Source organism: Syngnathoides biaculeatus, chromosome 20, assembly GCF_019802595.1.
Source record: "Syngnathoides biaculeatus isolate LvHL_M chromosome 20, ASM1980259v1, whole genome shotgun sequence".
Taxonomy (NCBI): domain Eukaryota; kingdom Metazoa; phylum Chordata; class Actinopteri; order Syngnathiformes; family Syngnathidae; genus Syngnathoides; species Syngnathoides biaculeatus.
Window position 1 is genome coordinate 7,619,505 of NC_084659.1, and position 26,352 is coordinate 7,645,856.

General features: G+C 42.9%; 1 protein-coding gene across 1 annotated transcript in view; it reads right to left on the reverse strand.

Annotated features, from left to right (window-relative positions):
* Nucleotides 1-6,904: 6,904 nt before the first annotated feature.
* snd1 (staphylococcal nuclease and tudor domain containing 1) overlaps nucleotides 6,905-26,352 on the reverse strand; it is a 112,645-nt gene continuing 93,197 nt past the window's right edge. The window contains exons 19-24 of the mRNA XM_061806064.1: nucleotides 24,813-24,936; nucleotides 24,393-24,462; nucleotides 23,222-23,335; nucleotides 19,961-20,164; nucleotides 9,446-9,490; nucleotides 6,905-7,639 (exon numbers count right to left, since the gene is read on the reverse strand). Coding sequence (XP_061662048.1) covers nucleotides 7,574-7,639; nucleotides 9,446-9,490; nucleotides 19,961-20,164; nucleotides 23,222-23,335; nucleotides 24,393-24,462; nucleotides 24,813-24,936 — 623 coding nt within the window. The 3' untranslated portion in view covers nucleotides 6,905-7,573. The remainder of the gene's footprint in view (nucleotides 7,640-9,445; nucleotides 9,491-19,960; nucleotides 20,165-23,221; nucleotides 23,336-24,392; nucleotides 24,463-24,812; nucleotides 24,937-26,352) is intronic.

Consider the following 26,352-nt stretch of genomic DNA (forward strand, 5'->3'; position numbering starts at 1 on the left):
TGACCTTTGCCGGAATCCATCGATCTTTTCAGCTGGTATTCAATACAAATACCAATATTTAAATGAATGACCCATGGTTTTACACAAATTCACATTCATTAACTATGACTGAGAAAAGAAAAACAAAAAAAAGAGGACGGAACGTACACAGAAGCGATTGCCGCCACACATAAACCTGTGTGACAGTTTTTTTTTTTTTTTTTTAAACACGCATTGTTCTCAAACGAGCCAACTTGGCATTAGAAATACCTTTTGGTAATTGGAGATTGTATTTTGGTTGGGCACCATCCATCATGTTTAATTGCCGAAATCCATCCATCTTTTCCGCCGGTATTCCATACAATGATAACTTTGAATATCCGTCTCGTCTGTTGTGACAACCAACAGCACAACAGGTCTCGAGTATTGTAAAGATTCTCCTTCCGGTTCAATGTCGAGCAGCTCTTTTTGACAGGCAATATGGCACCGTGAAAATGGTGACGTCACGTGCACGAGCTCTATATCACGTTCAGCCATTTTGATGAGTATCGTCGGCTTGTTTCAGAAACGCTTGCGTCGTTATTACGGGTTGTAGTAAGCTTACGTAAATACGTTTGCGCTCAGTAAGTATTCTTGCAACAGATTGTCATGGTTGGACTGAGGCGTATGCATGGGCGCCTGATAAAAAAAATAAAATAAAACAAGCTTCTTAATTGGCTGCATATAGAATGTCAGACATGTAAAAGCGTGGGACGGCCGAGCGGATAAAAACTTCATGGATGGTTCGGCGTCTTTTCGGGCCAACGGTCACGGCTTGTCCGGCGGCTAATTAGCGACGCCAGATGAGAACACGGCCACCTCGTGTCCGAGACCTAACGACCGGCGAGGGGCTTTCTTCTGGACGGGACGCTGACGCCTTGAACTTTAAACGTGCTCACTGAGATTCTGTCTGACGCGTGTCAAACGGCTGCATAGCCCTCAGGGGAGAAAAAAAAAAAAGGTGGTGGGCGTGTCCTTGGTAGGATCCTGTAACGCGATAAAGGACAGGACGGACCGTCTCCACAGCAACCGAGGTGTCCAGCGTCTTGTTAGCCTTGAAATACAAGCAATGTTTGATTTTGTTCTATTGATTTTGAGTCAGTGGAAACATCAAATTATCCGCAGTGAGACAACAAAGGCAGGGGCCATAAAAACCGACAATCTCGCGGAGCCTCAGCAGCAACAAAATAAACTTAAAAAAAAAAAAAAAACAAGCAGGGAACATATCTCACAGCTCCGGCGTAACCAAGGCAACGTGAGGCTCAAGTCTTTGTACCAGACAGCACGAGAACACGCCACCCATTCCTGCCTCAGGACACCATACTGGTGTGATCCGCGACAGCGCGCCGTGAACTCTCCGCAACCTTTTGATGATTTTCGTCACAAAGAGCATGACTGACTTGAATATTTGCCTGACGTGTTTTAACCTCGTCGCCTCGGTGTCAGCTTATTAACGCTTTGAGTCGACAGCGTGGAATATCTTGAAGGGATACTTTTTAAGAAAAAGTCACTAAGCTGATGTTTTATTTTCTATTTACAAAAACATTTAGTTAATTGGACACTTTAAATTGCACCTGCGATTGGCTGGCAACCAGTTCTGCGTGTACCCTTGTGAGGATAAGCGGCTAAGAAAATGGATGGATGGATAGATCATACAAACGAGTGCTAAATTTTTTTTTGACAGTATTGAGAAAAAAAAAAAAAGGTAAAAGGTAAATCTTCAAACTGGGGATGTTTTTTGCCCCAAATTGTTTTAAAATGCTATCGATTTTGCTTGAGGTAGCGCACGTCAGTTAGACAGCTATCTATGTTGAGAATTATTAGATCAAAAGTTCAAAATGGCTTTGTAATTGTAATTATTTTGTTTGCGTGTTGCCCTTAGCCGCTACGGCAAACGTGGGCTCAGAGTCTAATTCAAGGCTTGAGGTTGGCTTTGCGGGCTTTTGTGCCGTAATGAGCGAGCAACATCACCGGTAATTGATAATTATTTATTCCAGCCAGCAGGGGGAAGAAATAAAAATAAAAAATCCATGGAGGAAGAGATCCCTCTGATGTTGGATCAGTATCGGGAAAAGTCCGACCGCTGGAAGAATGCTTCCTTTGATTTGAAATTGTTGCGGTTGAGTCGATCTGGATTTATCAGGCAAATGTTGCATGTTAAATGGACTTCAGAATAATTGGGACATTTTACAATAGTTAAATTTCTTTTACATACTCTTACTGTAGCAACCAAATCACAGAAATACAAAGGCGGACAAATAGTGACATTTTATGTTACTCTTGAAAAAAAATAGTCCCCTTGCGTCGCCCCTAATTTTGAGCTTTATCTGTTGCTGTCGAAAAAAAAAAAATGCACAAGCTGACCTCCCTCATCCTCAACTTTGTTCAGCCCAGCTGCTCAGATGTTAGTTCACGTCCAATCTTTATACAGAGCTCGTGCACGTGACGTCACCGTTTTCACGGCGCCATATTGACCTTTTGCGCTGTCGGTCGTCACAACAGACGAGATCATTCTATGGAATACCAGCTGAAAAGACCGGAAAATGTCGACAAGTCGGCAACTAAACGTGATGGCTGGTGCCGAACCAAATACGCACAACTGTGTAGCGATCGCTTCATTTCAGGTCGGAATTATTCTTCTCAATCTCAAATTACCAAAAAGTATTTATACTGCCAAGTTGGCTCATTTGAGAACAATGCGTATTAAAAAAAAAAAACAAAAAAAAAAAACAGATTGTTACAGAAGTTTACAGAGGTTAAGTGTGGCCGCAATCGCTTCAGTGTACATTCCATGGAGACAACCCCCCCCCCCCATCCCAATCAAAGTTAGTGAATGAGAGTTTGTGTAAAACCAGGGGTCATTTATTTAAATATTGGCATTTGCATTGAATACTAGCGGAAAAGATCGATGGATTCCGGCAAAGGTCAACGTGTTGCCGAACACAATTCCACGTTCACGAGCCGTCAAAATTGTCACTGTGTGGGATTTGTTCCTGATGAGGACAGACCCATCGAGAAAAGTGTGCATCCAGACTTTTACATACTTTCAAACGTTTCCGCGTAAATCTCCATAACTTTTTCCACCAGATCCATGTGTAGATCTCGTTGTCCAAGACAAGCGGAAGCCAATTAACAGTCCAATTTCTTATCGGCGAAAACAATGACTTTGCCAATAAATACGGGTCCTCTATGCCGAGTTTATCTCATTTTTCCCACGTACCGTCGTTTATTTTCAACTTCTAAACGTCTGACGGTATCGGACAAGACTCTCGGCGCCGTGCCGCAAGACGTATTTCCGTGTCGTCTCCGACGGACTTAGCATTGAGCAATGCTGAGCTTGACCGGCAATAAGTCACGTGATTTTATGACGTAGGCGCACGAGCTCTATTAGCTTCCCCCAGCGGTAACGTAAAAAAAGGGACTCCCGTCCGCGCGTTTGAACAGGAAACGCAATTAGTGACACTTAAAAGTGGTTAAAAAGCGCTAAGCCTATGTTGACTGCGAGTGCAGCTTTGTATACACGATAGCCGGCCTCATTTACATATGCAAAACTCCCTAATTAGCTCCATCCACTCCGCCGGGTATTCCCCATTTGGCCCGAGCTCGGCCTTTTTTATCCTTTTCTTCCATGACACAGAGTATGATTTCAATCAATCATATAAAGGCTAATACATGCGTGACAAATGGCAAGGGGACGCTTTTACTGCCACAAAGAGACCCCTGCCATCAGTGGCTTGATGGGACGGCGGCGATACAAAGCGCCCCCAACCCTCCAAGTATTCGAGTTAAGAGTCACCAGGAACCGCTGGCGATTTGACTTTAACGTGCGTCTGAGGTACACAACAAAGTGCATCAAGTCGCCTCGTTATCCCGCGAGCACCCGTTGCAACGGGACACGGCGACGGGGAACATGGCGGGAATCTTAAAACTTCATGTGCGAGCCGCCCTCTTTTCATCTTTTATGTCCTTTGTGCGAGTGAATTACGCACAAAACCACTCAATTTATTAAATATATCTCGTCTGTGTTTCCAGAGAAACAGACAAGCTGCAAAGGGGCGGGGCATGCGCGCATGCCAACGGGCACCTGTCGCCATGGCGATGGACAATTCGACGTGGCTGGAGACGACGCTGCAGCTGCCGCTGATTTTACATTGGCAGGCATACAAATAACGCATAATCATGAGGATTTATAATAATCTGTTTGCATACTCTCAATCATTTTGGACCCAACAGTAAGGCGCTGAAAATATGGAAAAATTAATAATTTAACATCCATTAAAAAAATACGACCTGACATTTGACTGAGGAATTTGTGCTAAGAGTACAGTCGTAACAAATGTTTTAAATAATTCAAATGATAAAACTTTTTAAAAATGCATTTATGTATAAAATAACTATGTAACATTTAAAACTATATTTCATGATACAATCATATTTATTTTTTGTAAATAAACAATTGTATCCTTACAACATCTAGATTGATTTGATTTTCCTTTTGTAATTTATTAAATAATTCATGCTCAATTATTTAATAATTTGTACACATTTAATGCCAAAAATACTGTTGAACTGAAAAAAAAAAAATTTAATGAATAAAAAAGAAGTATGAAAATGATCATGACAATTTGGTCCAAAATAATTTCCATTGTGGCATGTTGAGTATATTTGTGGAATATATTTGTTGAATATCAAGAGCAATGTTGTCGTCTATTGTGAACTTTTTGTCCAATTTCTTCTGAAAATTCAAAAGCGCAACGTGATTGGTCGCTGTACGGGACGTCCCCCCTGTTAACCTGAAACGCGCCACGAGCTAATCAAATGCATGCTAATTTCAGCGACTTTCCAATTGCCTTGTCAAAACTGAATTATACATGAGGGCTAATTATCTTTTGTGTCGAAATGTCACGACTGCCCAGCGCAAAGACGTCGCGGTGCTCACGGACCGCGGAAAAGGCGGGCGGCGGCCCCGACGCCACCGTTGATTTAAGGAGCTGTGACCGGCTCCTTCTTCCACTTGACCATTAGCTCTTTTTAAGGGTGTCGTGGCGACAATTAGCGAGACGTGGCAGCAGTCTTTTACCTTAACCTGTTCATTTGCTCACCAGACGAGACGTTTTACTCCCCTTTAAATTCAATTACAAAAGTCCATTACGTGAAGGAAGTGCATAAGGAGTAGGCGTCTGGCACACAGCGGGAGAAAGTGTTAAAATCCATTTATTTTTCACACTTACACTTTGTTTGGCCTTTTTTGACTGTTACCAAACATAATGTGTGTGTGTGTGTGTGAGTATAATTGAAGCATTTTGTTATTATTTGAAAGCCCTAAAGTTTTTAATCATATCCTCGGATGGAACAAAAATGAAATGTAATTTACAGATTTGAGCATGATCCTGATCAATGCACACTTTTTCAGTTTGTCACTATTTCTTCCACCAACCTGCAGATTAGAAGGGTGCCATCTTTGATTTGGGCGTCAACTGGCGGCACCTGGGAAGAAAATAGCATCAGCGACAGATGTACGCACAGAATTAATAAATTGTATTTGACGTACCTGTGACAGGGATAGGAGGCTTGCCTTCACTGAGACCTGGTTGCGCAGCAGCAGACGTAAAAGCGCAGGACGACTGACAATCCTCGGCCCTCACAATAAGGTGGCTAGCTTCATGGAATTGGGGAAAAACATCTTCCAGGCTTTGGATGGGAAGCATTGCTTTAAACGCCCAAGTTGCAAAAACAAAACCAGCAAAACCGATAACATTTATTACATACTAGATACATGCTGGGCTGGCAATATCTGCACAGATTTTTTTTTTTTTTTTTTTTTTTAGGAGACCATTTGCTGATGCTAAAGTTAAAAAAAAAATTATCAAAACAAACTAGTAATAAAATTAAATGATGCGAAAGGGAAATAGTTTTTGAAATTAAAAAAAATATAAGAAACCAGAAAAATTATTTGATGGGGAAAAAATTTGGAATTCTTTACAAATTAAACTCGGAAGTAGTAATAGTACACAAGGTAAAACTCAAAAATAAAACAGCAGTAAAAAGAGAAAATTAACTAATTATGACAAAGAAATAAAACAAATGGAAATCAAGTCAAAATAAAGAAAAAAGGAAGCAGGAAAAAAAGTAGTAATAAATTAAATGATGCGAAAGGGAAATTGTTTTTGAAATAAAAAGAAAAACTTCACGTAATAAACCAAAAAAAATGGTTTGATGGGCAAAAAAATGCAAAAAAAAAAATGGAATTCTTTAAAAATGAAACTTTGAAGCAGTAATAGTACACAAGGTACAACTCAAAAATAAAAGAAGTAAAAAAAAAATAGAAATTAAGTAAGAACTAATCATGTCAAAGAAATAAAACAAAGGAAGCAGGAAAAAAATGTAAAAAGACATGGCAGTGAAAAAAAAGTTACAAAACATGGAGTAGAAATAGGAAATACATTAAAGAGACCGAATTAAAGTAGATATAAATTGATGCTGCGATGTAGCTGCAACACTCACTTAAATTTGTGCTATTTTAAGACTCAACTGTTGTGAACATGCCACGGCAGCCCCTCTCTGATGTAGTGCTTCACATAACCCTTGACGGCGAGTGATCCTGATGGGTTTAGTGTGGTCGTCCGTCTGCCTCGTCGTCACGGCGTTCTTGAATTGTGCCGTGAAGTGATCTGCTTGACGCCATCCACGCTTCACATTCATTTCATGGGAAATGGCGCATTTACTTCTACTCACACGAAATGTTTACGAGTCCCTCTGGATGGGCATGTTTCTTAATTATTTTGGCCTGTGATGGTGATTCCGTTTACGCTCCTGTGCTGCAAGATTTATAGGTGATTGCCTTTTAAATAAAAGCTGGGGGGGGGGGCTAAAAAGGAGGAAAAAGGGTCACTTGGTTGTTTTTATTGAGCTTTTTAATAGAATTGAGGAGACAAATGTGAGACAGAAAAATGGCTAGCCCATCAATGTCGCTAACAGAATGGAAAATTTACAGACAAAGAGAAGACGGGAGAATGCGGAGCCGCGGTGTCTTGGGAGGTGCGCTTCACTTTTGACGACAAAAAATTGGCAGAATGTCGCCGGTGAACACGTTTTACACTCCAAGACAAAAAAAGGAAAAAAAAAAAAAATCGCCCTTTTTGTCCTGTATTCATTGACACGGATGTTCGTTTGGGAAAGCAAAATTAGAATCGTTACCGCAAAAAATACAAAAAACAAAACAAAAAAAAAAAAAGAAAAAGAATATTTGTCCTTGCAGACAAGCAGTGATTGGAGGACAGGCTGCGCTCTAAAACCTGGGAATTATCAAATCACGCAAGATCTGAGTGGAGATGTCGCGAGCATGCTTTTTTTCCCCCCACGAAGGTCACAATTTTAAAAGAATGAGCTTTTTTCTGTATAATTTTTTCTTTTTTTTTTTTAAGTTTGAATTCTTCTGTCCACTCAGTCACTCTCCCCCGATGCCCCCCCACATGTCCATGTTGGTCTTTGGAATGGCATTGATTGGATGGTTATTTTTGTTTTTCCCCCGTTACAATTCTTTTCTGCGTTGACTTTAGCGCCTGTAGCCAAATTCGTCTGCGTCGTCGGCACGGAAGTCTCCGTAGCGCCAAATGTTGAGCTGGTGAAAAACAAAAAAAATTGTCACCTTTCACTTGAGTATTTTATAGACCTGCATGCACCAAATTACAACTTTTACCCAAGGAATTTGGAGACGTGCTAGCTGGTAGCACTAGCTCCTTGTGCATGTGCGCGAGCACTTTTTTTGTCGGATGTTTTCTTTTTCAGGCTGCCAAAACCCGCTTGGCTTTTAACACTATGATTCATAGCTAATTAGCACCTGTGCTAATTAGCGGCAGTTATTAGAGTAGGAATCAATGAGTCGTTTGTCGCGTGCATTTCTCCTTTTTTTTTTTTCTTTTTAAGTTTCCCCTTGCCCGTACTTCGTCTAGCGCTCCCCGCTACGCTAAGCAACACCTCGAACCAATGTCGGCGGGCACCCCCGCCTCTATCTCACACCGGGCGTTGAGATGGTGCCAGGAGGAGACAGTGAGACTTAACTTTTGAAATTACACAACATCCATTGCAAAATGTCACCATGTCTTCGGGATGTAGTGGTTCGATCCAAGCTATTATTTAGTATATAAAATCTTTTACGACTATAAAAACTATTTGATTTATAATTATCATTTTATTGCTTAATAAAAATAAGGATTTTTATTTTAGTACTTTATACAGAGTTCTTGAATGGTAAATCCCTATTTTTAAGTTCAGCGATACCTCTGCTTACAAAATTAATCCATTCCGGAAGTCATTTCGTAAGGTGAATTTTTTTTTCCCCAAGTAGAAGCGCATTTTACATGTAAATAACGTAATTTTACTTTTATTAGGCATTTTATTCTTCTTTTCCACAGCACGTCATCTTTTTCTATTGAAGCCTCTCTCGTGCATCTTCCTCTCTAACACCCACTGTCCTCATGTCTTCCCTTCACAACAAGCATCAACCTTTTCTTTGGTCTTCCTCTCGCTCTTTTGCCCGGCAGCTCCATCCTCAACACCCTTCTACCAATGTACTCACTCTCTCGCCTCCGAACACGTCTAAACCATCCAAGTCTGCTCTCTCAAACCTAGTCTCCAAAACATCCCTCTAATGAGCTCATTTCTAATCCTATCCAACCTGCTGACTCCGGGCGAGAACCTCAACATCTTCATTTCTGCTACGTCAAGTTCTGCTTCCTGTTGTCTCTTCAGTGCCACCATCTCTCATCCTTACATCACCCCTGTTTTATAAACTCTGCCCTTCATCCTCGCAGAGACTTCTGTCACATAGAACACCAGACACCTTCCGCCAACTGTTGCACCCCGCTTAGACCAGTTTCTTCACTTCCTTACCACACTCTCCATTGCTCTGGATTGTTGACCCCAAACATTTGAAGTCGCCCACCCTCGCTATCTCTTCTCCCGGTAGCCTCACACTTCTCCCTCCGCCCCTCTCACAATAACATTATTGAATTTCAATGTGCATTGTTTTTGGACTAAGATATTTTATTCACAAAATAAATAGAGGTTTATTCCAATCACATTTGACGTCACCCGAGTTTTTTCGTTTTGTATATATGGATTATAAATGACTGTGTATATACGTGTATCATATATACTCGCGTGTGCGCGCGCATGATACTGATGTGCTCCAGCTTTCAAACAAACATTCGTTTTCTTTTCCCTCAGGAACGCCACGTCACTTTGTAGCACTTGTTTCTGTTCCCGTTTCTATATAAGGCGTGCAGATTTTCACACTACGGACCTGAGCTAACTGCTGGCAACGAGCCATATGTGTCTGTGTAGTAAAGTAAAGGGAGGCTGTGGGAGGACGAGAGACTTTTCGTGTAGTTGTACGCTAGTGTGCATGCAAGCAGGCTGGACTTACTCTGGCACTCTTGGCAGATTCTTGACAGTTCAGGTACTCCTTAACCTGCAGATAGGGGGGGGGGGGGGGGGGGGGTATCACATAGCTGTTTCCCAAATCCTGCCATCATGTCAAAACAAATAGGATGGGCAGCATTATTCTGCTCAATAGATGAAAATGGCATTGGAAACGTGAGGTCATAACATTCAAAGAGTGATTCTCCCATTCCAAAGTCCAAAAGCGTCACGTTTGATAGGATCAAACATCATACGTGGTCTTTTAAGATTCAAACAGACAGCGACTTGAAGAAATGAGTCAGTTGCCGTTAGCAACGCTAACGGTATCGAGGCGCCTTCAAAAGAACCTGACACAAATACAAACATTTAATTTCTTTTCATTTTTTTTGCCTGTACACAAGGTTCTCAAAATATTTCTAATTACGTGCACGGCGGGAGCGTGGAGTTCCTGCGCCGCCGCAACCGTTTAGCCTGAAAAGAATTGTTTGCGAGAGCAGGGAATAAAAGAAAAAGAAAACGAAGCACTGAGGAGCATATTGACTGCTTCTGCTAGAGCAGCCTTTTAGCCTCGCTCAATGAAGCGCTCATGAGTAATAGGGAAGGGAGGGGGGCAGGGGGGGGGGTCAGCGAGTTAGCCTTTGAGCAGACGTGCCCTTCATCACGACAACGAGGACGACTTGTACAGAACACTTCACACGACTGCAGTTTGTTGTACTTCATGTCAGACGTTAGCATTGAAAAAGGTGCCGTTGAGTCGTTTGAGGGAGAGTCATTCCGCTTGCGAGTCCAAAAAGTGAAATTACTCTCAATTCGCTTCACCCATCTGTCTTATCATACACATTGCCACACACTTTGAATTGGGTTAACAATTGGGTGAGATGTCAAAAATTTAGGTGCCACTAAAATGACCACTCGGAACCAAAATGGCAGACCTCCTGCATCTACCCACGTAGGGTTCTTCAACATTTACTGTTAGTCTAACCACGCTAGCTAGAGTTGTCTAAAACTGGCTTCAGGGACTGAATCCCAACCTCACACCAACAACCCCCCCCCCCCCCCCAAAAAAAATAAACTTTTTACTAGTTTTGTTTTTCATGGCAAGTTACCAAATCTCACAGTGACCCACCCACATATGCATTGATCTAAACTTAAATTCCTTCACTTGTCTGACAATATCTCTCAGAAGAATGGACCTTTCCGACCTGTCAATCACGCGTACAAAATTAGCCAATCAGAAAGCTGCATTGTCTTAACTCCTGGCTTGACACGCACCTCTTGTCGCCGTATTGTCCCACAAGCAATGCTGGTTGTCAGCAGTGTGCGCTTGGAAAAGTTAATGTTACGAAGAAAATGGTCCTCAGTTGCACTTGGGGAACGTCCAATTCTGATGAAAGATATCCTGCTAGGTTACATGGGGCCCGGTTCTTTCATTTTCCAAAGCCTAAAACACAATTGATGAAGTGTCTAGGATGGATTAAGGCTTGCGGAAGACCACACGTACAACTAAATGTGAACAATATCAACCAACACAAGGCAGTATGTTGGAAGAGTCGGGTTAGGGATAAGTAAATGCAAGAGAAATGTCTATTTGCCCATTTGTATCACATACGACTTTTAAGACGGAGCACTGGGTTCGATTACGAGCAACGTCAAATGAATACACCCACTCACTTATAAAGACTACAATCATTCATCACTCATCCAGTTATCTGATTCAGACAGTGGCACCTCAATTGAACTGTACTCATCTGGAGACACTGCTAAATATAACTGTGTGTCATCCGCATAGCTATGGTAGTCAAAATTAAAGTTTTGAAGAATTTGACCCAGGGGTAGCATATACTGGCAGAATAGGAGAGGTCCAAGAACTGACCCTTGAGGAACCCCATAGTTCATTGCCACTCGCTGAGACCGAGCACCTACAATGATATTACTCGTGATCTTTCCAAGTAAGACATACTCACCCTGCTTTACATTCGCAGTACGATTCCACTATTTTATCCTGTTGGATTTCAATATGAAGTTTGCGAGGAGTCAAACTTTTTTGGATCGATCGCCGACATTTCACCCATTGGGTGAAACTACGCAAACTGGTCTCTTCAAACTAAGAGGGCAGACCGCCTGTGGATGGAATTTATGTGGATCTATTCTTGATAGTCGAGTTAAGTCACAACCTATTACTTATCCGTTATCCGTTTGTTTGTTGTGAGGACTACTTCCTGGTTGAGAAGACCTTATTGGACAAACTTGCGCCACAATGTAAGAATTCCTGTTCCTGCATAACAGAGGCGTTGTGCGTCTATAGAAGCAGATGTGCTGGCATAGGCGCTGCACACTCGAAACGGCGGTAACATCTGGTGCTCTTGTTCTCGGACTCGAGTGTTGCAGTGGCTGCACGAGTCATCCGTCAAAGCTGACTAAAAGAGATTTGTGGAGGGTTGGGGGGCGGCGTCGTCGGGCCAGATGTCGTTGTAAAAGAAAAGAGCGACGCAAGCACAATGAGTGCTGATGAACCCGATACAGACTTTCTCGGCAGTCCCATCCACAGACGTCAAGGACGCCCTTCCAATTGCCGACAACTCCAGGAAACCTGCGGCGGGCCGTTTAACCCCTTCAACGAATTTCTAAAGGAGGCAAGCGTTACAAAGACGGTAAAGAAAGGCAAATCTAGGGGAACATTTATGTTAGCGCACTTTTGTGGCATTGTTAAAGAGCTTTCAATCAAACAGATAAGCAGTTAACAGTTAGCGTGAGACTTCTGTGCAAAAGGCAAAGAAGGAACAGTGATCACCACTGAAAAAAAAAAAAAAAAAAAAAAAAAGAGTTGACTGCTGTTGCCAGGTTACGCAGTGTTGTACATTCATAAAATGATTTCAAAATGTACTGTGTCGAACCAGGGCTGAAAAATGTAGACCTGAAAGCAGCCAGACTTTTTCTTGCAGTTTTGTGTAAAAGTATTAACCACAGAATGAGCGACTGAAGTCGTCTCGCACACATTGCCTCAACGTTTTGCCAAAATCCTGATGAATTACACGACTGCCTGGTTGTAACGTTGCTGAAGACAAACTTTTCCCAACTTCTCGGGCCCGTAGCCCAACTCGCCGGAGGTGCGATCGTTCCTGCAACATGAGTGACAGATGCCGCAAACATGACGGACAGAGAGAGCGCGCCAAGCTAGCTTTTCGCCGAGTTGGCTGGCTGCGGTGTGCCGTATCCAGGTGGCGTTCTGCTGAGTGACAAATCGGCAGCGCCTTTCTGACAGTTTGCGCGCGATCTGGTGCGTAGGATTCACCCCAGCTCGCTTGAAAAACATCACAGCAAAATGAAAAACACTATGCGAAAACAGATTTTGTAAGTGACTAATCAAAGTCGCGGCACTGGGAAGCCACTCAGCCGTGAAGGGAACAATGTCATGTCGGGCCTCCCTCATTAACAGCAATGACGATCAGGCGCTCCGGCTGCCAGACGAGAGCAGTCGATCTCCAACCAACCAAATAAAACAAAATCCCCGCCGCTACCATCTCCCTTTCCTGCTCTTTTCTTTTGTCACTCTCCATCGTTGTCGGCTTCCGTCTGACAATGCCTGGAGATGAAATGGTTTGCAGTTGGCGTGTTGTTGGTGCTCCCTGGGAGAGGTCTGTCATTCAACATGGCAGCCGCATTAATACTGCAAGGCCTGCGGCGGGGATTTTGGGCAGAGGAGAAGCCTCCTCGGGCGAATACTTTGATATCAGCTGACCGGAGCAATGTGTTTGAACCTCCATTTTAATAGACGCATGAGCCTGGCTGCCATTTTATATCACAAACAACTTATTTTCTCGCTTTCTTTTTTTTTTTTTTTTTTTTTACTGTCGCGTTTGAGGTGCCCTGACGGGGCCTCGGTGTTCCTCCCGGCGAGGCTGTTGGGGTGGATCAGGCGTTCTGCTGGGAATGTGCCATGACAAGCCCACCAGCATGTGCTCACACGAGGGGGGAGGGGAGGGGGGGACATAAATGAGATGGAACATTCTGGACTGCGCCCCCCCACACCCACCCTACCTCAAGGGCACTGTGAAAATAAAAATACACAAATATCGAAGGCAGACATTTTACATGTTTCTTTCTTTTTTTTTTTTTTACTGCAAGGTCACAAAAATAATGCAATGGGTGAGCAAACTACGACATGGGTGGGGGGCATTTGTGACCTGCTGCATGTTTTTGATTAGCATAGTTATAGCTTTTTTTTTTTTAATTGGTACTTTCTAATAAAGCAATCATGACTCACGAAAAGGGCATGAAAAAAAGTTAATGTTGAAAAAAAACGCTCATTTTTCTTAAAATTTTGTGAGGTAAAAAAAAAGTTGAATGTTCAAAACATCACGGTTCATTTTAAATACGTTAATGTAAAAATGAAAAAAATGAAAGCTTATTGAAAAAGTGTCACTCTTCGTTTAAAACTAAATTTGGAAGTATGACTAACTCCACACAATTTTCCCACTGATTAAAAAAATAAGATTTTGCACAGTCACCCATAACACCAAGCTGAGATGTGCACTGTTTTTGTTTAAATGTTTTGCATTTACAGCTTGGATTGCATTGGTATTTTTTTTTAGCAGGTTTCTTTAATAAGGGGAAGTAGGTCGGCCCCTGCTTCCATTTCTGAGTATGTGGTGTGGAATGGAACTGCTTTTAATGTATTTTTGTACAATCACTAGTGAATTGCAACAGATGGCCTAAACAGCTTTCGACGGGAAGCGTGCATTCCACGAGATTTGAGACCCCGTCTTGGGGAGCCCAATGTCCTCGTGTCGAGTTGTCTGACTTCTTTGCAACGACAAACTCATGTGCATGCTACTACCTCTCAGGGGAAAAAGGTTTGCAGATCCCAGCAATATACATTTTACTTGCAGGTGCGCATGCTGTCAACCATGGGCGAGAGAAATCGTGAGGGTCAGGGAGGACACGTCTTTGGGTCTTCAGGGACAGAGCGCGACTGTGTTTGTGTGTCTATGCAGTCGATATCAGGCAAGCAGAAAATGTCCATTAAAAGGCCCCCCACATCTCTAACTCAGGCTTGTAAATTAGGTATTGAGCCATTGGTGGAAAGCGGTCATGCTGTCCGACATCCATGACGGTGAGTGTGTGCGTGCCTGTGTGGGTGTGTGTTTGGTAACAGGATGGAAGGGGTGGGGGTGGGGTGGTCTTTGATGGGCTGTGACAGGCACTGGGGTTGAACAGCGAGGGCAGCGACCTGAAAGCCTGTCAATTGGTGTTCCGGAAACAGCTAAAAGCCATTTATAGATGACATGTTGGGGTATGTGTCAGATGAGAGCGGCGGCCGAAGTGGCCATGATCCACATAAACCTTTCATTTAACTCCAAGTACACAACTTTTTTCACTAGATTATTGGGACACTTCGGTCAATGCGGCTGTTAAGTGTACGCTGATGCAACAGATGAAGCTACAGGCACAAGGTGGAAGGCCAACTTTGCCAACGAGAGGTCCAAACAAATTCATTTCAGGATAAGTCGCAGTGACAAAGTGGTGGGGAAAGAGGTTTTCTGAATTTTGCCAGATTTGAACTGCAATTTACATGTCGACTGAAGGTATGAATGTATAGAAAAATACATGTAAACCTATCGTAGCCAATAAGAGGCCCGAAGAATACCATTTCTGGAGAAAGCAAAACAACAGAGGAAACAAAGTAAGTTTTCCAAACTTTTCCAGATTTGAAAAGCACTTTATAAAGTCAACAGAAGACCAGAAAGGAAACAAGTAACAGTTCAGCTATCTGAGCCAATCAGAGAAGAGTATAAAAATGGGCAGATTAGGAGTGTGGAGTGAGTTTTCCAAGGTTTTCCAGATGATAAACAGTTTGAACAACAATATGGCTATTTTAGATTTGTTCACATGGTTCATTTGAGAAGCGCCACCATTCTAAAAATATCCAAATCCCCAAAAGATAAGCAGCACATTTCAACTGTGATTAATGTAACTTCACCGCCCTCCCTGGAGGCATCCCCGGCATATGCGCACCACCTTTTCCTCTCATTTCCTGTATGGATTCCACACGTGCTTAACACTTCACAACACCACCACCACCACCGCACCGCCATTTGGTCCTGCCGCCGGCCGTGACCGCAATTAGGCCGCGCTGGGACGTCGACAAGACACGGGGGACTCCAGAACGACGACGACGAAGCCGCGGAAGGATAAAGAGAAGTGCAACAAATAGCGGCTGGGACGGGGGATGGGTGGAACGCCCTTTGTGACCCCTCAAAGCTATTCACACACATGGCGGAAAGCGAGGCCGAGTGATAATATCTGACATTTCCCAAGGCGCTATTTGCTAATGCTATGCCAACAATCAGTATTCACACACACACACACACACACACACACACGCACCTACACTTTTTATATGTCAGTCACACATTTGGATGAGTTCAATATCTATATGCTCCATCATTGCATTCACTTTCGAATCCTCATGGTCCTTTATTCCACATGACTTCTCTTTTTTTACTTAAGTTAAAATGTAAAATTGCTGAAGACTAAACTGCCAGTCGGCGGCTTAAGAAAAAAAAAAAAAAAAAAAAACGTTACAGGCCTCTTTCAATTCAAGTGGTGTCTAGTGTCGACAGTGCCAAGACAATTTAAGGATAGCTCAGTGCATCCACTCTGCCAGAGCGAGTGGATTCATTAAGGCTGTCTCGTGTTGGGTAAAAAAAAAAAAGACGGATTTGACAGCTCCAGTTGCCAAGTTGACTTCGCATATTCAAAAAGTAATAAAGTTTCATTTGTCATTTGGCTTATCGAGTTTGGGTTGCCACAAGTTTTTTTTTTTTCCCCTCCACTGATGCGCTGACCCCCCCATCCCTCGAGAGAAGGGGGAGAAAAAAAACAAATCAATGCTTACTTTAACACTTGTGATTTAATCTACAAGAACAAAATAGCATTTTATAATTTAAAAACAGCTACCACCACAGGAGGGAGTGGAGCAATTAGATGCCCAACATCGCTCCAAATCTCGTAATCACAAATGTTTTTGATGACGGTGTTAATCAATAGCAATGTTGGTCAAAATACATTAAAAACATCATTAATTTCCAGCGCAGTCTGATATAAAGCGAACGGAGCAAGGATCTCGAAGTTTGCAAACTTGCGTACACGGAGATGACGAGCTCAGATACGGCTTCAGCTCTGAGCAGAGAAGATGACTAGTCGCAGCCTCTGGTAAAAAGCAGCTGGCGTTACAAGGTACAGCGTGTTGGATGCTGCGCTGCTCAGGCACCTAAACAAGCAGGCCTGCTCCAGGTGTAATGTGCACCATGTCAAATAGTGTGACCGCTGCATAAAAAAAGGGGAATAGCGTCCATCTGCTCGGAGTGCCGCCCGGCAGGTGCGCGACGATGACGCACGCTGCGCGGCAGATGTGTGCGGGATTAATCTTTACATTATGACTCCTCGCATCTGCTCTTCGGTGCGTGAACGCTAATCACACGTATGGGACACGAGTGCTATTAACTGCATGCGTTTGTAGGACAGCGTGGTATTTATATATTAATCCCCCTGCTTTTTGGGGCGTGCGAACCTCCGGGTCGCACGTCAAGATAATGATGCCTGCTAAAGGACAGAAAAGGAGCTACTCGGTCTCAGCAAATGGCAATGACCTATGGGGTCCCTCAAGGGTCAGTTCTTGGACCTCTCCTGTTCTGCCCGTATATGCTACCCTTGGGTCAAATTCTTCAAAACTTTAATCTTGCATTTATATTGTAATGTAATTTATATTGTAATTATATATATATATTATTATTATATATATTATATATAGTGTCTCTAGATGACTACAGTTGGTGCACACAAATGGAAGAAGTTGCCAACAGAGGTTGAGGTCAGATCCAAGTGTCAATGTTTTTAAATCCAGGTTGAAAACTTCTTTTTCCCTCATGCTTTTTCGAATATATCCACTTTTTGATCATATTACTTGGCACTGCATGCTTTTTTTTTTTTTTTAAATATATTGTCATTTTCATTCCCGTTTTAAATGTTTTATCTCTTTGTTTTCAAATGCCTTTAATCATGTAAAGCACATTGAGTTAGCTTGTGTATGAAATGCGCGATAATGAAATTTGCTTTGCTTAAGGCAATTCAGAAAAACTGCAGTTGACCCTTTGCCTCCTGATAGCATCTGACGTCCTTATGTTACAACATATATTAACCTATCCCTGTGATTTGCCGAAACCCCTACTTTTACACATTTGTGAACATTCGTTTGGTGGTGTTACTAGCACTAAACTCTACAAACCAACTTTATCAAGACAGTTTTTATTTTTGTCCCCCTGATTCATATCGACTGCAACGGTGAAAATACAGCAGATGTGTGCCATTGTACTCGGAGTAAGACAAATAAACAAACCTTATCTGAGGGTTTTTATTAACTTTCACTCTCGTGGGAGTCGGCGATGGCCAGCGGGTGTTGTACATCATCTGTGGGGATTGACTCGTACTCCATTTAAAGCTTTCAAGTGGTATCATCATCATTTTTTAAGCAGTTGTATAAAATGAGCGGGATCTTTTTTTTTTTTTGAGCTGGGAAGCGGGGCGGCATTACGCACAGGGCGGCTTACTTGTAAGCACGTCGGCAACACTGCAGCTTGTTAAAGCTTTCTCCAGATCAGAATATGGGAGAGAGGGAACGAGGCGGTTTGGGGGAGGGGGGGCTGCAGATACTGAGGTGGAATACTTAAGAGAACCCATTAAATGCACCCAAAGCAAGCGGGAAAGCCTATTAGGCCAATTGCTGGGAGGTTTCCATACTTTGTCTGTGAAGTCCATTACATCAAGACCACGTCATGGTCCTCTGGCGCCTCTTTGCAGTTGACAGGTCATGACAACAATGCGAAAAGTTTTATTGAACCGCTGTGAGGCAATTTAGTATACATGTGAAGGATCGTGCACAAAAGAAAGACCTATCAATTATAACCAAGTGCTTTTAAGCATTTACGAGCAATTAAGACGGCGGCTTTATTTCTGGACGAGCTTCCCCGTGTATGTTTTTAACTAAATGGCAGATTGACTGATATTTGCGAGCGCTTGCCGGCTGTAATTACAGGCATGTCATTTTTCTTTTCCTCGATATTCAGGAGTGGGTCTGTGGGGGAAATTGGCATCATGGGCAGGAGAGTCAAAGAGTGATGTGGCGGCTGCGTGAGAAAACGGCAGACAACGGAGGGATGGCAACTGTATTATTTGATGTGTAGTTTTAATGCCGTCGAGGCAAATATGTTTTCATTATCGGCCCGGGAGCACTCAAGCACTCACCTGGGCCGAATGCAAACACCAACTGGGGGTACTGGCGCTAGGCCACACTTGCAGGCTGCTACATTTGTGTGACCCAGACAATGGCCCTTTCCGACTGGCGATATTGAGCTCCGCCCCCTTACCTACTGTTGCCATGTCCCCCAAGCTTCCAAATTGGCGACTGAACAGAACAGGTTTGAAGTCAATTCTCTATCGCGTATTCCACATAATATTGCGGTATGTTTTTTTTCCCAAATGCGTCTGACTTGTCGAAAAGAACTCAACTATTTCACCCAAGGATATGTACACGTAATTAAGATTGTGGACGGAGCAGGACGCAATGTAAGAGTTACGGCGAAATGTTGGCGATCGATGCAAAAAAAAAAGTTTGACGTCGCACAAACTTCATTTTGAAATCCAACAGGATGAAATAGTGGAATCGTACTGGGCATGTAAAGCAGGGTGAGTACTTTTTACTTGGAAAGATCACAAGTAATATCATTGCAGTCTTTATAAGCGAGTTAGGTTCGATTTTCTACAAGTGCATTTAAACAATGGTGATGAACTCAATCAGTACCGTAGTCCCCAGATGAAAAAATTTACTTAGCTCGTAATCGAACACAGTGCTTTGTCTTAAAAGTCTGATGTGATCCAAATGAGCTTGCATGACATCGCGCATTTACCTACCACTCACCAGAATCTTCAGCATAAAACATGACACACTTCCTTCAGCAGGTCAGTGATACACTAACAAAGTGAAAGTTGTTCTCCTGCAATGTACAAAGCACTGATAATAATTCAATCAAACTCAGAATAGATACTTCTCCTACACTTACCCTCAAACATACAGCCTTGTGCTTGTTGATATTGTTCAACATTTAAGTGTACTTGCAGTTTTCCGCAAGCCTTAATCCACCGTCAACTGTGTTTTAGGCTTTGGAAAATGAATCAACCGGGCCTCTTGTAACCGAGCAAGTTATCTTTCATCAGAATTGCACGTTCCCCAACCGCATCTGAGGACAATTTCGTTCGTTACATTAACTTCTCCAAGCGCACACTACTGACAACCAGTATTGCTTGTGGGACAACATGGCAGCAGGGGGGTATCAAGGCAGGGGTTAAGACAATGTGGCTATCCTATTGGCTAAGACTGTACGAGTGACTGACAGGTCACTTAGTGTGGGTCACGCAATCTGTGCAAGAAAGAAATCTTCAAACACGAGCATGCGACACTGACCATCTTCTGCAGGTGCTTCTCTTTGCGAACATCCACCATGACCAGACCCTCCTTGACCAGGCCGAGGCCCACGTCGTCCTTGGTGTCGCCGAACTGTATTGTGACGTGTGGGCAGCTGGCGCCAGCGTACTCCACGTTGAGCAGGCACTGGCTGTTGTGGATGTCGCGCACCACGCAGTCCACCACGTCGGCGCGGGCGTCCTCCTATGGGAGATGCAAAAGTAACCATCAAATCCCAGAACTGGGGAAACAACAAATTGCAACCAAACTTCTACATGTCTAAAAAGTCGCAAAAAATTACATCCAAAAATGTTTTAGCAAGCAGATGTTAATATAAGATGCACCTAGAGGCACGTTGAGAGGGTGAGCAGTTTTACTCAATTTTAATTTTTGCACAGTTTTAGCATATATTTTTGGCCCCAAAGGATATCATAGTTATTCCACACTGGGGAGAAAGGAGAGGAAAAAATAATAATAATCAGTGCCATTGTCACTTTTAGCCCAACCATTTCCTTGCTCCCCTCCTGCCCTGGTCTTGTCACCATGGCAACCCCTTCCCAGCAAACTGCCAGTGTGTGTGAGGGATGGTTGTTCAAGAGGGGCCCATTACTGAATGTGCACTTAAGACATTTGATTAGGTACAATGCAAGAAGGCCCACAAAAGCTAACCATGCATAAATTACTGTCAATCATAACTGATTCATTAAGATGTACCTAATCAAGTGTCCAGTGGAAAGATTTGTAACTTTTTTTTTTTTTTGGGTGGTCGAGTGAAGCAGGTTAATCACACCTTTGCTTTGCATTTTTCTCACTTCACCTCCATATAATTGGATGCAGTGTGTCGGACTGAAAACCGAATCGCTCAAATGGAAGCCAACTTATCAAGAGTGTGTAAGTCAACATGACTTTTGGGACTTTCTTCAAATCTGATTTTAATTTTTGAAGCCAAAGGTCCCAAAGCTTCTACCATTTTCAGGTTTTTTTTCTGCATACACAGAGGGGACAACATGTCCAGTTTTGGGCTCCCATCTCCTGCTCCTGTGATGCAGATGTCCATCTCGAAGCATCAACATTGCCAAATGGAATGTATATTTTATTTTTTTTTCATGACAAAAAATAAGTCACGACGCACAGTTACTGGTAATCACTCTCTGCTTTAGCTCTTTGCTACAGATCCCTTGTTTTATTTTAGAACGTAGAGAAAGTTAACTTTCTGATAAAATAAAAGGTGTGTTCAGGATATTTGAGGGTTTCCACTGTTGCCGAATGTACGTGAAAGTAAAAAAAAAAAAAAAAAAAAAACAAATAATACATAAGCACCCAATGTAATGTATATGGAACATTTTCTCTAAGATCAATATTTCTGCGATCTAATAAACCAGTATGTAGCACCTGATTTGCGTAAATGTTTGGATTTGCTTGGTTTTTCCCCTGGGCCAAAGCAATGTCATGTTGGTTCCACAATAATGCATTATGTACAAGCTCATTTACTCAAATGATATTGACAATGCTAAAAACTGGTATAGCTATATTTAAATTCTCACATTTACCGCTTCACAAAAACACAAAAATGTGAAAAAAACAAACCTTGAAGCTCATACCTGATAATTTTTTAACGCCCGTATTGTGGATGAGGTTACCACTTGAGTTTCAAATTCCTCATTCATGTCAAAGGTGAAATGTCACACCAAAGCGTCTGCATGAAAGCACTTGTCTGTGCTTCTTCTCGTTTTTGTGTCTGGAAGTCTAATAAATGCGCAAAAGTTTTCCTCACAATCAAAGTGCTTGAAAAAGTTGAAAAACTTATTGGTGAGCTCAAGTTTCACTGAATTTAATTCCTAAATAATTCGACTATTTGTGGTTCATTTGATTTTTGAACTCAGTGCAAAGTAACAATCAGCTTTGGAGTCTCTTTTACAAGGGCGCTACTTCGGTAAATTAACGGTGCAGAGTGAAGCCGGCCGACAGCGGAGGGCATTGTCGTGGGAACAATGCTGTTGTCGCTCACTTTTCAAAAGGTGAGTGCTTTTATTTCCCTCCGAATATGACAGTTGAAGAGCGCTATTTACTGGCAGCGTGGCACAAACTATCTGCAACCGAGCGAGTGCAGCGAAATTGTGCGGCATTGCGGAGGTGAGGGGCACACGAAAAGATAAGGTGGGTGCCACAAGGCGAGACGAGAGCTGTCAGCTTCCCGTGTGTACACGCGCGTTTGCAGTATAGGTGACGCCTGTGAGCGGGGCAACAGATGGCCCACTTCACCCTCCAGGAGATACCCACTCGAGGGACGAGTGACAGCATGCCTTAAAAAAAAAAAAACACACACACACACACACACACACACACACACACACACACACACACACACACACACACACCACACACACACACACACACACACACCACCACACACACACGAGTGACCAAGCACATTTTGGAGACATACTGAAGCCACATTTTGAGATAAACTATATAAAAATCCTCTTAAGATATGTGGCCAGTTTTTTTACTAGCAGTCCGTAACACACCAGTACAGAATTACTGTATTAATGTGTACTGTAGATAAAATGAAAATCGCCATTTTTAAAATACAAAACTACTGTAATGCGGCTAATTTGTGCATTTTTTTAACGGTCGCAAGGGGGCACTGGAGCGGAAAAGGTAAGAATGAGACCGGTGGAATATATGTGCCGAGGAAGTGACTTTTACCAGCCCTGTTAGCCCTGCGCTCGCATTAGTGCTGCTGTGTTACTGGCGGGTCTCAGTGATATTAAATGGTAAGTTTTTTTTTTTTTTTTAAACCGGCCCTTTTAGCATTAGCGCTCACGCGGCATTAGCACTAACGCTAGCGTCTTTTTTTGTAAATATCTTGTGCCTCAATGTGGATTTCAATTTGGGCACTTGCGGCTTTTACACAACTGCGGCATGTGTATGTACTAAATGGTATTTCCTTTATAAATGTACTCTGTGAGGCTTGTAACCAGGTGTGCTCTGTAGGCCGGGAATTCCGCTATTACAAAACAATACATTAAATACAAGTATTTCAGAGTTATGTTTTATGTTCATAAGAATAAGCCCACTATGGCCACAGTTAGTGATGACTTAAGCCACAAGATGTGGGTGGCAACTATGTCGAGGTTGTAGATGACCACCTCATGTCCCGTAGGCAATCCTGTGGATTTTGGTCAACAACAATAATAATTTACCAAATACGTCTTCCCAAAAATGTTCTGAATTAACGTCAGTGCTTCTGTTACTTACGTCCTGCGGCACCTGGATGTAGGCGAAGGTGTACTCCGTGGCCTGCGCCGGAAGCGTCCTGGTGCTGAAGGCGGGCGGTATGGTGGCAAGGCGGGTGGACGGCAAGATTTCTCTCTGGCAGCAACACAATGATTGCGTTTGTTATCATCATTTGTTTTAAATTTCCGCTTGGATTTAGCTTTGGCAGCTGCTGGAGGGCCTGGAGTCAAGACGCACGAGTCAAGTGCACATTGAGACAATACAGCAGGCATGACAATTAGCTGCGACTGCTGTGATTATGATTCGGAATCAAGACATTTGTGAGTGATAAAGGCGGCAGAACTCTGAAAATAACTTTGTGAGAGGGGGGGTGTATTATTATTACTTTTTTTTTTTTGTTTTGTTTTGTTTTTCTTTACAGGGGAAGCAGCGTGTTGCAAATGACGGCAATTAGTGGCTCACACTGTGTGCCTTTTTAGTCACTTCTACTTTGGTTCCCTGAACGCTGAATAGTTAGTGATTATCGCAGACAGACAGACACAAAACTACAACTACAAATGGGTGGTTGTACTACAGAATAAATAAATGGGCATTCGATAGAATTTCCTATAAAGCCAAGTGGGGTTCAAAGGCCTTGAGAATTTTTTTACCAATCAATGAGGTCATAAAATAATCAAATGCTTTTTAATGTCTTCTTGAGTGGAAGGCTTGAACAAGATAAGGTAGCGCAGTTGAGACCATTGGGACAAAGTATGACCAAAAAAGCGGCATTAAAAAGTGTGGCTTTCCTTTTTTTTTTTTTTTTTTTTGTGTTATAGTAGACTGTGATCAGCGTGCTCCAGAGTCAAGAGGGAGAACACCTTCAACGTTTGCTTCCAAACAAACGGCTCCAGATTTATTGACGCCGTATTAGGGATTCACAGGGCAGCTGTAAACGTCTCTTTTGAAAAAGGGAGGAGAAAAAAAAAAGTCCTTTAGTGATGCCCGAATGCATCGTGGGAAACGACGCAGCGCACGCACGAGGAAGAAGTGCCTTTGGTGATGCTGTAAAAATAAACTTCCTGTTGTTGTTGCTGCTGCTTCAGTCGTGACCAATAAAGGTGAGAAATGTATAGTACGCCATGTATACTAAATATGTAATAGATATATACACAACATTAGCAGTGGTGCATTTTTATTTTTTATCACTCACATTGCCGTAGTCGATGTAGAAGACGTGCACTTTGACCTGCGACTCCACTTTCTCCACACGGGCTCTGTACCTATAGGAGAAAATGTTTCTTTCATCGCTGTCTGCCTGACAAATGCCTGCTTTTCACCTGGACACAAAACTATTTTCATGTTTGCGGCACAATAATGCAAGGGCTCAGTCAGAATTTGTCTTCAAATAGGCCTACCGCAGTTAACGTGTGCAGGTAGGTTGAGCGAGAGATGACTGAAGCGGTCCAAAAGAAGCGCTGGCAAGCTAAATACACCCAGTGGCTCTCTACACTCATGATCTTAACTAGCGATAAGGTAAAAATTAGAAAGTCGTGTGATCTTGCGCCAGCATAGGAAATTACATCAAAAATCGAGACGCAGCACTCTAATTACCTAATTTTTATTTACGTACCATTCGCCATCAGCAAACTTGGCTATGCAGAAGTCACCCCGGCGTGGAGCGTAGGAACCTTCCACTGGGGGCTGAGCGGTGATCTCCCCCCTCATGGTCTCCATCAGACTCTCCAGCTGGCCTCCTGTTGGAGAGGAGACACTTGTTAAGAGACTTGACATTCGAAAAAGGCCACCATTGTGGCCAGTCCTCGCCGGTAGTGCGAGTAACCAACGGGTATAGATTTGGTGTTTTCTTGGTGGGTGAAAAAAAAAAAGCATGCATGTCCAAAGATGGTCAGTTTTTTTATGTATTTTTTCCACAAATCAATTCTACTCATCCAGCCGAACTGTGTCAAATTTAAGTTGTTGAAAATGGGTTGAGAACACATTTATTAACACTCTTGAAATTGTCAGAAAATCAGAAACTGGCTGAAAAAAGGCTTATAGGTATTTTGTTTGGAATCAATGTTTGCCTGTGGTTGGAAGTTGTGAAGCAAAGTGCCCGACTACTGCAAAACACACATTAGCTCGTTCCTTTCAGAAAACACGCGTGAGCCGCAAATCCAGACGTGACAACAGAGCCGTCAGTTCTGCAATTACTCCCTCCAACATTGCGTCTCTTTAATCTGCCAGGTTAATGCCATGCGGCCTCGCTTCAATCCGCCCCAAGTAACCTTCACAAATGTGATGTTTGTTTTTCAAGACGCACCGAGCGCGTTGGCTTGGGTCACTTCCCGCAGTTGTGCGTCAGTATCTAACACCGTGTGCGGGGAAGCATATGTAAATAATTATGGGGTTATCTGTGCAGAGACAGGTGGGATGATTTTATTAACTGGAAGGATACTCGCCAACTGAGGGCTAAGCAAGGATTGGGAGCCATTTTGGAGGACGTAAGTCCCTCGAAATGTCATGAAATGGCTCCAATATCTTTGATTATCGGTCTATCAAGACCAACTCCCGCTTTTGTGTGTTGTATATTTTTTGCGTGTGCACACGTCAGACATTTATTTCCACTTTGTGTCCAAAGAGAAGCAGAAAGAGGAGACATGAGCTAAGAGGGCGCTTGCTGATGGATAATTATGCAAACACCTAATGGATGAGGGTTCTATATCTGTAAATGGCAAAGGCGGGGCATGGGAAACACTGTGGAGGGCAAAGCAAGGCACCAACACAGAGAACAAAATGTTCCATTTGTAACAACATTTCTTGCATCAAATGTAAAATGAATAATATCAAATAAAGTGCTTCAACTTCCTCCACCCATTTCTGATTGAGTGAACAGTGTCTAACGCCACCTTGGGGTCATAAATACCCGGCGCCTTGACCCTGAGCGCTAACATGATTATTATAGCCGTGAGCGAAGCAGTCAAAGGCCGCTGACAAGCGTCGCCACGGTTTGCCGCCTTTAACGAGAGGATTTACGACCCCTCGCGTGGTTCCAGAGATTCACTCGGCCACTTCCCGAGTCAAGTCCTGTCACGTCTGCTCTGACGATAAATCCATCACATTCAGTCCCTCCAAGATAATCAAGTTCATGACATCAGTGTGAGTCGGGGTCG